Below are 14421 nucleotides of genomic sequence, written 5' to 3'. Positions count from 1 at the left end.
ACAAAAAATATCTTAAAATGCATGTGCTTGAAAAAATTACCTATGGTAGGACTTCCCTGATGGTCCAGTGGTTAAGAATCTGCCTTCCAATGCAGGGGGCACAGGTGCAACCCCTGGTCGGAGAAATAAAATCCCACATGCCTCCAGGCACCTGAAACCTGTGCTCATTAACAAGAGAAAGTCCAAGCACAACAACCAAGACCCAACACAGCCAAAAAAAAGGTGTACACAATAGAAAGCAGCATAGCTCACAAGATGTTTTCATTCATGCCTTTTTTCATTAAATATATATTACCAGGTAGTGTGTTAGGAGGGTGAGAAAGGCCAATGAACAAGGCAAAAATCCTGCTTCCAAGTAGCTTACAGTCTGGAGAACTAGCAAACTGGGGCCTTTTATGCCATGGGATAAACACAAAGCCAAAGTGCTCTGGCATTACCCATGGGACAGCTAACCCCCTTTTTGAGGACTAGGCAAGCCTCTGTGGGGAATGTGACATCAAGAAATTGAAGCACACAAGGTAAAGAGTGCTTTCTTTTTTTTTTTTTTTTTGTAAAGAGTGCTTTCTAAACAAAGCGAAAAGCGTACAATATCCCAGGAGATCAAAAAGGCTAAAAGTGTTTTAGTATGACTAGAGCATATTGTGGGGGTGAAGGCGACAAGTGATGAAAGATGGAATTACTTCATTATATTGATTCTGTTGTTACACTATGAAAATTGCTGTGTTAAAGCACAAGATAAATGGAATAATGCCATCTTAGACTAGCAAGAAGTGTTAGACTTTAGTCCCAATATATTAGACTTTGAATGCATCATTGATAGGGAAGTCACTATGTCTTAGGTAGCTCATTCCATTGCTGGACATCTTACTCATTGATTTAGTATGTATTTCTTTAGACGTCTATGTGTCAGACCTACACTAGGTGTTAGAGATATAAATTCTCAACAAACGAGATTTGTAGTCTCTGCACATGAAGTTTTCAGTTAAAGGCTGTTTTCAGTTGTCAAGTTGTGTCTGACTCTTTGAAACCCCATGGACTGCAGCACACCAGGCTTCCCTGTCCTTCACTGTCTCCCGGAGTTTGCTCAAACTTAGTTAAAGGTGATACAGACAAATCATCGAATAACTGTAATACAGAGTAATAAACGCTATTTTAAAATTCATTTTAAAAATTATTTCAGAAGCTGTTTCATTTGTTCTCTATTGGGGTAAAAAATACATGACAAAATTTAGCATTTTAATCATTTTTAGTGTAAAATTTGTGGTGATTATGTTCACAGTGTTGTTCCCAGAAATGTCAGGTGCAGCTTTACATGCTCAGGAAGTATCAGCTCATTTAAATCATAAATACCTTAAGAAACACATATTATTGTGTTTAAAAATTTTATTGAAGTATAATTGATTTGTAGTGTGCTTAATTTCTGCTTTAAAGCAAAGTGATTCAGTCATAAATATTCTTTTTCATATTCTATTCCATTATGGTTTGTCACAGGATGTGGAATACAGTTCCCTGTGCTATGCAGTAGGAACTTGTTTATCCATCCTGTATGTGTTTGCCTCTGCTAATCCCAGACTTCCAGGCCTATGCTCCTACACCTCCCTCACCCTTGGCAACCACAAATCTGTTATTGTATCAGGGAATGTGTTTTTGTTTTGTAGATATGTTTGTTTCTGTAGTATTTTAGATTCCATGTATAAGTGATATCATCTGATATTTGTCTCTCTGAAGTACTTCACTTACAGTTTGGTAATCGCTAGGTCCATTCATGTTGCTGTAAGTGGCATTATTTCATTCTTTTAATGGTTGAGGAGTATTCCATTCATGTATATATTGCATATATATATGTGTGTGTATATATATAGATATACACTATATGTATATCACATCTTCTTTATCCATTCATCTGTTCATGGACGGTTAGATTGAATCCATGTCTTGGCTGTTACAGATACTGCCTCTGTGAACACAGGGGTGCATATGTCTTCACATAAAAGTTTTGTCTGGATATATGCCCAAAAGTGGGGTTGTTGATCATATTGCAATGCAATTTTTAGTTTTCTGAGGACCCTACATACTGTTTTCCATTGTAGCTGCACCAATACACATTCCTAACAGCAGTGTAAGAGGGTTCCGTTTTCTCCACACCCTCTCCACCATTTATTAGTTATAGACTTAGTAATGGTGACCATTCCGACTGGTGTGAGGTGATACCTCCTTGCTAAGAAACAGATACTATTCTTACCTCCATTTTCCAGATGGAAAAGCTGAGAAAAAGAGAAGTCATGTAATCTGTCTGAAGTCATCCAGCTTGTAAGTGTTAGAGCCGGTGTTCAAACTCAGGTGACTAACACGGTACTACAGAGGAAGGGCGCATGGAGACGTCTGGTTTGGTTTGTGCGAAAAGAGGTCAGGTTTGCTGAAGATGTTTCGCAAATATTCAGCTTTTCAGATCTGTCAGTGAATTGACTGGCATCATGTACTTCATACAAAAAATATTTTAAATGTGTTACATTTTAAAAGTAAAAAAAAACTTTATGCACATAACACTTGAGGATTATTTAGTCACTATTTAACATATTATGTATTAAATTATAGATTATTCATCAGTACCAAAAGATATGTTAGTTTTCTCATAAGTTTTAAGGTTTGTGACTATTGAAACATTGGAATTTTTGGCTATTCATTAGCCCTCAAATAAGTTTTTACTGTCTTAATTTTTAGAGTGATTTACACATTAAGTTTCTTGAAGGCATAAGAGTTGTTGGAGGATAGAGACAGAATCATCTGTTTTTTAAAAAGCATTGTGAAAATTAAGTTTCACTATGTTCTCTCATTAAAGTTCTGCTGCTGGTGTACTTTTTGAATACTCATTTACTTTTCTGTTGTGTCTAACAGAGATATAGCTTTACTTAAAACATCAGGGCAATTTTAGTAAATAGATTTTAAGCACCTTGCTTATCTCAGCTGATTTTGGACTTCCTTGAGTTTTCAGGTTCTTTACACTGTTTTTGAAATTTTAAGAGAATAATACTCTAATTCTGTATCATTTCTGATTTTGATAAAAGCTAGCAAGTTCAAAAATACATTCTTTTAATGTATACGTAAGGAGAATGATCATGAAAGAAGATTAAAGATACTAATGAGTGTGATTTTGTTCTCTGTATGAATGTTATTGGGAAGATATATGGTTTTTACCTTTGACTCTTTTTCTTACTTTTTTCAGTTTTCTATCAGTCCTCATTTGATTGTTCTTTCCTATAATTCAGAAATTCAAGTGATGCTAATGGTACATGAGAAGCATTACAAGAGAAAATCAAAAGGATGCTGCAAATAAAATCCAATATTCAAGAGTGGAAAGATAGACTTTATTAAAATGAAAATAAAGGACAACTGAAAGTGATACTTGCTACATAAATATCAAGGGATTAAAATCACTGACACACCATTAAGACACGTTATCATTTGGGCTTCTTGGTAGCTCAGTTGGTAAAGAATCGGCCTGTAGTGCAGGGAACCCAAGTTCGACCACTGGTTCAGGAAGATCCCCTGGAGAAGGAAATGGCAACCCACTCCAACATTCTTGCCTGGGAAAACCCATGGACAGAGGAGCCTGGTGGCTGCAGTCCATGGGGTCGCGAAGATTTGGGCATGACTGAGCGACTAACACTTTGGAAGGGTCATTTAACATTTCTAAGAAAATGAATAGCTCCATTAGCAAAACGAATGAAGGAGATGAACAGGCAATTGACCACCAAAAACAAACAGGCCAAAACACAAAAGAGCCAAAACTGTGTAGTGGAAATATTCGTACTGCCATCTATTCCTGTCACCTATTTGATAAGGTGATCTGTATGCAACCAGATTCCAGCATGAATTTGAGTCTCTGGAAATGTAACCTGCCTCGATCTACTGGTGAAAGTCAATAAATTGAGTATAAACCTGGGACTATTGATATAAAGTTTTGACTTCTAAATTGACATGAACTCCTGTATTCTGGAGCTTAATGTTTATTTAGCATGGTTGCATGTGTGCAATAACTCCTAGGAATTCTTCTGCTGAAGGACAGCATTCCCCAAGATGGTCTTGATAATTCTCAAAATACATACTTGTCAGTCTTGACATTGCTGTGAGAATGTTTAAATCTACTAGCAGTTCAAGAAATGAAAATTAATAGCAGAATTACTGAGAGGATTATATAAACTATTGCATGTAAATCACTAAGTGCTTAGTACACTGTAAACATTGCTTAATGTTAGTTATTACTATTATTAAGTTAATACTGTTAATAAAAATATCTCATTTTCATTTTCACTTGTTATATGGACGAGTACTAAATTATATTTTTAGCAGCGTTTTACCAGACCTAGTATGCATTCTTAATACATATTTGTAGAATTATTCTTATGATAGTGGTGTGATAGCTATTCTTAGGATAGCTGGTGTGGTTTCACTCGCTACAAGGAGCAAATTCACTGTATGCAACTGCAGAGGGGTTCCTGGTGGTTTTTGACTAGGGGTAATGTCAAGTGGTATGGAGCTTTCCTGAGGGGAAAATGGGAGTTCCTCTGTGAGGGATGATGATGGAATTTGCTTGTTTCTTTTGTTCCAGTATGTGAACTCAGGTGAATTTAATTACAGATTGTTACCTAGTTTTAACCTAGCCAGCTATCGCCAAATAATCATGTCTTGCCAAAAGAGCTGAGAAAATACTGCAGGTCAGTTACAGTTGTAACTGTACAATACAAGGCAATACAATACAAGGGCAAGCACACACTGTTGATTGTTGGACTCATCTTCCTAGCATAAATATCTCCTTAGCAGTCATTTTTGTTTATTTATTTGACCGCATTGGTATCAGTTGCAGCACGTGGGCTCAATAGTCATGGCGCATAGCCCATATGCCCCTCATCCTGTGGGATCCTAGCTCCCTGGCCAGGGATGGAACCCGCATCCCCTGCCTTGCAAGGTGGATTCTTAACCACTGGACCACCAGGGAAGTCCTCTCTTTAGCAGTTTTTTTAAATTCACTTTTACATCATCCTTTTCAGGTTCAATTTTTGTATATTTTAAAAGACTGGATTGGGTTAAAACATATAATACTCTATTGTAAAAACACACATGATACATATAATTACATGATATATTCATACTTCTAGCTCAAGCTTAGGTACATCAGTTTCTGATTTGTAAGGGAATGTCCTGGGTTTATTGTGTTTTCCTATGTCCTAGGAACCCCCTCAGTCCCAAGGAGAACCAGGAATATTAGTTACTCTACAATATTTTATTTTAATAATAGGGATACATAATCAAAAACTACAGAGACTACAGTTTAAACCACCTTTTCACCGTCCTTCAAGGAGCAAGAATGGGATACAATTGGCCCAGTTAAAACTGATGAGTCTGATCACTTCTGGAAACTTCAAACATAGCCTAGTAGGACCAAAAGATCCCTAGAATAATGCACTGTTCAAACCCTGAGTTAACTGCCTTTGGTAATTTGAAAAGACTGAGTATAGAGATGTTTGTCCAGTAATTCCAAACTGTGTGAAATTGGAGGGTCACTTATGGTCACTATTAAAAGCAACATCTTCTCAGAGTAAAGGAATTAAAGTGATGCCAGGCCTTTTAAGGTATCCTGTCAAGAGCCTGTGGTTATGATCACAAGGAAAAGATATCTTGTTGGTCCAGAATTTTCTCTTCTTGCTAATGAGGGGAAGCCCCACTGGTAAGGCAGAGGCACTCCACCTGCCCAGCCTTTGCTCACAGCTTCAGCATAGATAGAAAGCTCTGCATGTAGAAATCCCATTATCTGAGAACTGCCATTACTTACAAGCTCCTGTAGCAGTGCTAATGCAATACTCCCTGACAAATATTTTTTTTCAAAATCAGAGGGTATAATTCTGTAAAATTTCATTTTAAAGTGTGGCCTGTAGAATTTCAATTCATCTGCCTAAGGAAACATATGCTCCTGGATGATTAAGGAATCTAAAGAAGTAATAGAATAATTATATCAAAAATCAAAAGATATTTTAATTATCGGAAAAAGTTTAATTAAAAATCCACAAACACAACAATAAAACTGAAAAGTATACTATGTATATATGTCAATTTACATTTAGCCTATTTCAAACTGCAAGGGTAATTAATTATGTACTCAAATTTTAACAATGCAATAGTTAAGCAAATAGCAATAATTTACTTTACTAACATGGTAATGATTCTCCATACCATGTTGGTACTGAACAGCAGTGTGATAATTAATGCTGCGTGTCAGTGTGGCTAGACTATGGTGGTTGGTATTTGGTCAAACACTAGTCTAGATATTGTTGCAAAGGTATTTTTTAGATGTGATTAACATTTACAGTCAGTTGACTTTAAGTAAAGCAGATTACCATCCACAATGTGGGTGGGCTACAACCAGTCAAAGGCAGACAGATTTCCCAAAGACGGAATTCTGCCATTAGACTGCAATCAGGTTAAAAATACATTTAAAATACATTTACATTTCAAATCATGTAAAAATACATTTACAGCATAAAAATATTATTATTTTTAATATTTATAGCTGAGGGAAGTTGGTGGTTGCTTTAGTTGAGAAGAAAAAGATATAGATCATTTATTTAGTACATAGAAGTCAACAATTCAACATAAGTGACTTAAAAAACTGAATTAATTGAATAATCTGTTTTGCTTGTTTGTTTCTTTTTTTTTGGTCTTCAGACAAAAAAATGCCAGAATGAACGTTTTTTGGTTTATAGAGATGTTGTTAATTATACTACAGATAATTTTGTACAGGACTTTAAAAGGTATACCTGCATCCTGTTATGTATACAGGGTACATTTAAAAATAAAATCTCCTAAAAGAGATTAAAATTTCCTAATTCTCCCTTTTTGAGTTTAACTGTTCTCATCATTTTCCCCAACTATTGACTATGACCATAATATAACATTACAGGCTATTTGAAACTTTCCTTAATAACATTTTGTTTCTGAATAACAAGGGAACTCTTAAAGAGAACTACTGGCATTTAAGGAAAATACCTACTATCTGAAATGTTTAATTCTTTAAGTGTACTCTAACTAAAAGACCATCTAGAATATTAGAGAACAAGACTCTTGATATATGTAAAATAATTTTTAAGTCACTTAAGTTTTGTTTTGTTTTATTGCTACCCTTTTATATTATAGTACATCTTTTGAGTTAAAAACACATTAAATTTAGATAACAGATAAAGCATTTAGAAGCCTTAGTAATTAAACAGGTAAGAGTTACAGTTAACCATAATCTATTTCTTTATTGTCATGTCAGAGAATTTCCCTTGTACATAAAAGACAATTAAAATATTGTCAGAAGGACAGAAATTAGGTACAATGGATTACATGCTATCAGCTGACATGTCCCTGATGGGTTCCAACTTGGATATCCTGTCAATAAAAACAATATTTAAGAGCTCAGTTTAGTTTCAAGGAAAGGAAGTAATTGAATAAATACTGAAAGATTTTGATACATACTATGAGGTTTATCACGTTCTTTATTACCTAAAATAGAAAAAAAAATTATACATTAAACTAATTCATTTGCTTTTCTGGCTTTTAGAATAAGATAGTCAACTTAGAGAGTTTAGCTTGGTTTTTTCATTTAAGAAAACTGAAGCCTCCTCTGCAAATCCCATAGTACTTAAAAATCTGTAAGATGCTCCCTGCCAACAATGTCATGTCAACAAATATTTCAAGAACATCTCACATATTGAAGGCAAAAGGCCTGAAACAGACAAAACTATATACAGTAGTTAATTTTATTTTTGACACTGCCATATCCATTTAAAGTCCCAGAAAAATACTATATTTCCTTCATATTGAGGATTTGGATATGAGGATTCTGCAATTTATTATGAGTTTGTTTATTTCATTTATTTTTATTCATTTATTCATGTTTGTGTGTCTACTATGTATTAAGCATGACTCTAGGCTTTGGATATAATGGTTATTAGGAAAAAGTAAAGTTCTTTTCCTTATAGAAGTATCAGGGGAGAAAATCTATCATCAACTTTAAAATTGAATAAATGAATATAGGAGATTAAAATATACCATCAGAGAAAATGATTAGTATGATAAAAAGGGTCAAGAGATAGAAAATAATGAGCAACTTAGTTATGGTCATAGCTAAAATTTATTGAGAGCCTACTTGATTTTGGGAAGATCTCCTGGAGGAGGGCATGGCAACCTACTCCAGTGTTCTTGCCTGGAGAATCCCATGGACAGAGCAGCCTAACTGGCCACAGTCCAGAGGGTCACAAAGAGTTGGACACGACTGAAGCAATTTAGCATGCATGCACTTTATTTTGGTCCCAAACCACTCTGTATGGTTTATCATATTTAATCCTCTTAGTCACCTCCTGGGTTAAGCCATCTGATTCCAAGGTCTATACATATAACCATTATGCTGTATGTCTGCCCCTCAAAAAGGAAGTAAAAAAAGATAGAAATTGACTTTCTATAGCAATTGATCAATAGAAGTCAAAAGTCATAGGTCTTAATAAGTGGAACACAGCAGAGTTAGCAAAGTTAAAAATAGAGTGTTATTAAAACGGATAAAACAAAAATGTGTGAATCCCCTCAAAACCTGAGTATCATAACATTTAAAGAAGTTAAGTTAGTAAACATCTGTAAACACACACACACCACAACAAAATAGTTTTACAGAAAATTTCTCCCAAACATTCAAAAATAAATAATGAGAATCTTACACAAACTGTAACCAAAATATTAACAGAAGTATTGTTCCCAACTTTCAACTTCTTTTATGAGGCTACTACAAATTTGAAGTCAAAATCATATGAGGAGATATGGAGATGGAAATTATAAGCCAGTCATAATTCTGAAATTAAATCCAAAAACTACAAGTAAAATGTTAACAAGAATTTACCTTCTATGAGGGAAACTTGGGAGCTCCCTGATAGCTCAGTTGGTAAAGAATCTGCCTGCAATGCAAGAGACCCTGGTTCTGTTCCTGGGTTGGGAAGATCCACTGGAGAAGGGATAGGTTACCCACTCCAGTGTTCTTGGGCTTCCCTTGTGGCTCAGTTGGTAAAGAATCTGCTTGCAATGTGGGAGACCTGTGTTCGATCCCTGATTTGGGAAGATCCCGTGGAGAAGAGAAGAGTGAAAGAGGAGAGTGCAAAAGTTGGCTTAACGCTCAACATTCAGAAAACTAAGTTCATGGCATCCGGTCCCATCACTTCATGGCAAATAGATGGAGAAACAATGAAAATAGTGGAAGACTTTATTTTGGGGGGGCTCCAAAATCACTGCAGATTGTGACTGCAGCCACAAAATCTAAAGAGACTTACTCCTTGGAAGAAAAGTTATTACCAACCTAGACAGCATATTAAAAAGCAGAGACGTTACTTTGTCAGCAAAGGTCTGTCTAGTCAAGGCTATGGTTTTTCCAGTACTTATGTATGGATGTGAGAGTTGGACTGTGAAGAAAACTGGGCACCGAAGAATTGATGCTTTGGAACTATGGTGTTGTAGAAGATTCTTGAGAGTCCCTTGAACTGCAAGGTGAGCCAACCAGTCAATACTAAAGGAAATCAATCCTGAATATTCATTGGAAGGACTGATATTGACACTGAAACTCCAATAGTTTGGCAACCTGCTGTGAAAAGCTGATTCTTTGAAAAAGTCCCTGATGTCAGGAAAGATTGTAGGTGAGGGGAGAAGGGGACCACAGAGGATGAGATGGTTGGATAGCATCACTCACTCAATGGACATGAGTTTGAGTAAACTACAGGAGTTGGTGATGGACAGGGAGGCCTGGCTTACTGCAGTCCATGGGGTCCCAGAGAGTTGGATGTGACTGAGTGACTTAACTGAACTAAACTTAAAAATTCCATTTGTAACATCAACACCTATAGATCACCAGGCAATCTGAGATGTAAGACCTTACTGAGAAAATTTCAAAGTGTAAAAGATATATAAATGAAAGTGAAAGTTTCTCAGTCGTGTCTGACCTTTTGTGACCCCATGGACTGTAGACCATCAGGCTCCTCTGTCCATGGAATTCTCCAGGCAAGAATACTGGAGTGGGGTGCCAATCTCATCCTCAGGCCATCTTCCTGACCCAGGGATTGAACTCAGGTCTCCTGCATTGCAGGAAGAATTTTTTATGTGTGAGCCACTAGGGAAGCCTTGAAAAGATATATAAAAAGACCCAAATAAACAGCATTTATTAACTGAAAAGGTCAACACTGTAAAGTTATTTCTTCTTCAATTTATCTCTAAATTCAATGTAATTCCATTCAGAATTTCAAGGTCTTCTGTAGAACTGATAAGCTTATCCTAACATTAATTTTCAAAAGCAAAGGGCAAGAAATAGGCAAATGATTTCTGAACAATTTGGAAATGGAATGAGTTGGGGGAATACCTGCTACCAAGTATGAAAGCTTATTTACTGTAGCCTTGGTAGCTTTTAAGTTGCTATTTTGGAGACCCACAGAATACAGCTCTCTAAATCTCCAGGATGAAATCATTTGTGATTGACAAAATCTCTCATCAAGCATAAAATACAAATAAAATAATCTTTTAGTATTATTATTTTATTATTAGAAAAACAATGTGTAAGAGCATGAGACATTTGCAACAGCAACAAAGACGGGAAGGTCCAGATTTCAGAAGAGAAGATCCATAAAGAGGAGGGTTGACGTTACAAAGGATGCTCTTTCCTTGGGGCCATTTGTTGATTCTGGGCCCAGGTCTAGGACTGAAAAAGTGGGCTTTGTCCAGGAAGAAGTCACTTCTTAGTAAACAGAGAAATCAGCAGAGCTTTTATTGGTCTTAAATAACTAGAGAAATAAAATCGGAGAATTGAGTAGTTCAAAATCCTGGTGGGAGGTAGAGGTGGAGGAAATAAGCCCAAGATATGCCCATTGGAAACTGTGAGAGGTAAGGGGCTAAAAACCTAGGCTAAAAGCCTTTGGAAACCATAGTAGATCTTTCAGTAATTTCTGTGTGTTAAAGCAATGAGAAAAACAGTGGGAAAAATAAAACAGTAAGAAAAGAATTGGAATTCAAAAACAAGTAGGTAAAGGCAACAGTGAACACACCCATCTCCCATTGGAAAGCCTTGGACGTCTCTGTTCTTGGAGCAGAGCAAACAGACCTAGATCATGCCTTAGGTAAATTCTAATCCAGCTTTGACCAAGTTGTGTTTGAATTGAGATGAACCACCTTAACTCTATTTGTTCAGTAGAGGAAAAGATAGAACTCTACATTTTTTGTTTCACACCATATTATCAGGTATTTAACTTATTAGGCACATCAAGTGTTTCCACAATCTACTGCTGTGGAACAAACTTCCAAAACTTAATGGCTTAAAATGGTTAACAACTTACTACTATTTCTCATGATTAGCTAGGTTGGCAGATTCTACTAGGCAGTTTCTGTCCTATATTTAGTGTTATCAGGGTTCAAGGATGAGGCTGCATTTAGCTGTTGCTCCCATTTGGGGTTTAAACAGAAAGATGCCCTCTCCTCATCCAGGGCCTGACTTCTTCATTGGGAAAGCATGGCTTTTGAGATATGCTGGATAGCTTTCAAAAGAGCAAAAGCCAAAGCTGCCAGTTTTCTTAAAGGTGTGGTCCAGAAATGGCACAACATCAGGTCCTTATTCAAGGAGAGGAGAAATAGTCTGGGCTTCTTGATGGGAGGAGTGGTGTGCATGGAGGGGAGGGAGGAATCATTTATGGTCATATTTAAGAACATCAAGAAACAGAGCATGTCACCAAAATGAAGAGAAAAAACAATTTTGAAACTAGAAACAGACTTACAGGAGATCTGGATGCTGGAGTTTTTAAATAGGGAATTCGAGTGTGTAATACTGGAACTGACTGTGCCAAAAGGGGGACTAACCAAAGATATTGTAGAAGAGAAAGGCAAGAGCCAGATCACACTTGGGTTTGTTGGCCTCAATGCATAGAATCTGGTTTTCCTCTAGTTGCAAAAAGAAGCAATTGAAGAATTTTAAGAAAGTGATTTTATCTGATATTTTCTTTTGTTTCCTGTTTTTTTTGGGGGGAGGGGAGTGAAACAACTTGGAATAGAGTAGGAAGAGAAATGGGGGGCTGCACTAGTTCAGGCAAAGAGATGGCAGTGATCCAGATCCTGGTAAGGAAGGGGAAGTGAAAGAAAAAGACTGTATCACTTTATCTTTGTATCTTGTAGACTAGAAAACTTAACAGTTTACAAATATGAACCACTTTGAGTGAAATCTCAATTTAGAGAGACCATTCTTCCAATTTATTATTATTTTTTTTTCTTTTTAAATTGGAGTATTGTTGCTTTCCTAGCATCAGAGTCTTTTCCAATGGGTCAGCTCTTTGCATCAGGTGGCCAAAGTATTAGAGCTTCAGCTTCAGCATCTCTTCTTCCAATGAATATTTAGGGTTGATTTCCTTTAGAAGTGAATGGTTTGCTCCTGCAGTCCAAGGGACTGTCAAGAATCTTCTTCAGCACCACAATTGGAAAGCATCAATTCTTCTGTGCTCAGCTTTCTTTATTGTCCAACTCTCACATCCGTACATGACTACTGGAAAAAACCAAAGCTTTGACTAGATGGATCTTCATCGGCAAAGTGATGTCTCTGCTTTTAGTATGCTGTCTAGGTTTGTCATAGCTTTCCTTCCAAGGAGCAAGCATCTTTTAGTTTCATGGCTGCAGTCACTGTCCATAGCGATTTTGGAGGCAAAGCATCCACCTACGGATGCAGGAGAAGGAGGCAGCAGAGGATGATGGTTAGATAGTATCACCAACTCAGGGGACATGAATCTGAGCAAACTCTGGGAATAGTGGGGGACAGAGGAGCCTGGCGTGCTACAGTCCATGGGTTCACAAAGAGTTGAACACGACATAGGGACAAACAACAGCATAATTGCTTTACGATGTCGTTATAGTTTTTTCTATGCAGCAAAGTGAGTCAGCTATATGTTTACATTTATCTTCTTTTTGAATTTCCTTCCCATCCAGGTGGCCAAAGAGCATTGAGTAGAGTTCCCCATGAGGTACAGTAGTTTCTCATTCATTATCCATTTTGCACACGGTGTCAGTAGAGCGTATATGTCAGTCCCAATCTCCCAATTCATCCCACCACTGCCCCTTTCCCTCTTGGTATCCATGCACTTGTTCTTTACATCTGTGTCTCTATTTCTGTTTGCAAATAAGATCATCTATGAAAATAAACACAAACAAATGATACCTAATTAAACTTAAAGGCTTTTGCACAGCAAAGGAATCTATACACAAGATGAGAAGACAGCCCTCAGAATGAAAGAAAATACTTGCAAATGAAGCAACTGATAAGGGATTAATATCCGAAATATACAAACAGCTCAATATCAAAAACTTCAAAGAATTTTTTTACTTGATGTATGACATGAATATGGAATCATACATAGCTCATAATTGGAAAGATTGAGGAGCTATTACAAAGTGAATACACCTGGATAACCACAGCACAGGTCCAGAAAGTCCTCTGGTATGCTTTTCTAATGACTAACTCCTCTTCCTCTCCAAAGGTAACCACTATCCTGACTCCAAACTTAGATTAGTTTTGTATGGTTTGAACTTTATATAAATGGAATAATTTAATAAGCATTTTTGTGTCTGTCTTCTTTTGTGGCACCACGTCTTTTACAGTTTTTAAATTATCTCTTCTCTTCACCCCCTTACTCGGTCCTCAAACAGGAATTTATGCTTATCCTTAAAAAGTAGCTTTGTACTCGGAACTTGTCTGCTCCGAGAATCAAACATTTATACTTAAAATAAGTCTTTGCCCTGAGAACCAAAAGACTGATGAAGGAAGAAAAACAATTTGGCTCTAAATCACAATTAGTTTGGACATTGATTGTGAGTGAGTCACTGTTTAATAATAACTAGTAAAAGGAGGTAAAACAGAAACAAACGCAACTAAGAACAGCATGCCAGTCGATAGCATTTTGGGTGTAGCAGCATATGATCTGTTATACCTTACTCCTTCCAGTCTTTTAGCCTGAGAGAAAATAATCAGTAACAAAGGGAGGGATCATCTGGATTGAAATATGACCATTTATGAAAATGCTTTGTATCAACAAACAAACAATCAAACAGAAACAACCAAATTTTATCCTCTCTTATAAAATTGAGGGTCAAAATTTAAAAATATAATGTATTTCTGGGAACTTTGTATTCCAAAGAAAATGCCCTGATTATTTTTGTTTCCTGTTTTCTTACGGCAGAGTTTGTTTTCGCAAGTATCTCCTTCACACATAGAGCAGGGTGTTCCATTCATGTAAGGGGACACATTTGGATAGTTTCCTCTGTAAAAAAGAGACACAGTGATTAGGTAAGTAGGTATTAATGTCTCTAATTTTGTGTATGCATTTATGC

At 36.5% G+C, this 14421-nt stretch overlaps 1 protein-coding gene across 1 annotated transcript in view; it reads right to left on the bottom strand.

The window, feature by feature from the left end:
* Positions 1-7336: 7336 nt before the first annotated feature.
* Positions 7337-14421, bottom strand: part of GLIPR1L1 (GLIPR1 like 1) — a 28964-nt gene continuing 21879 nt past the window's right edge. The window contains exons 4-6 of the mRNA XM_065932231.1: positions 14266-14351; positions 7513-7539; positions 7337-7425 (exon numbers count right to left, since the gene is read on the bottom strand). Coding sequence (XP_065788303.1) covers positions 7337-7425; positions 7513-7539; positions 14266-14351 — 202 coding nt within the window. The remainder of the gene's footprint in view (positions 7426-7512; positions 7540-14265; positions 14352-14421) is intronic.

Source organism: Muntiacus reevesi, chromosome 4 (assembly GCF_963930625.1).
Source record: "Muntiacus reevesi chromosome 4, mMunRee1.1, whole genome shotgun sequence".
Taxonomy (NCBI): domain Eukaryota; kingdom Metazoa; phylum Chordata; class Mammalia; order Artiodactyla; family Cervidae; genus Muntiacus; species Muntiacus reevesi.
The sequence above is the reverse complement of the archived record's forward strand: the minus strand, read 5'-3'. Positions and strand labels throughout refer to the sequence as shown.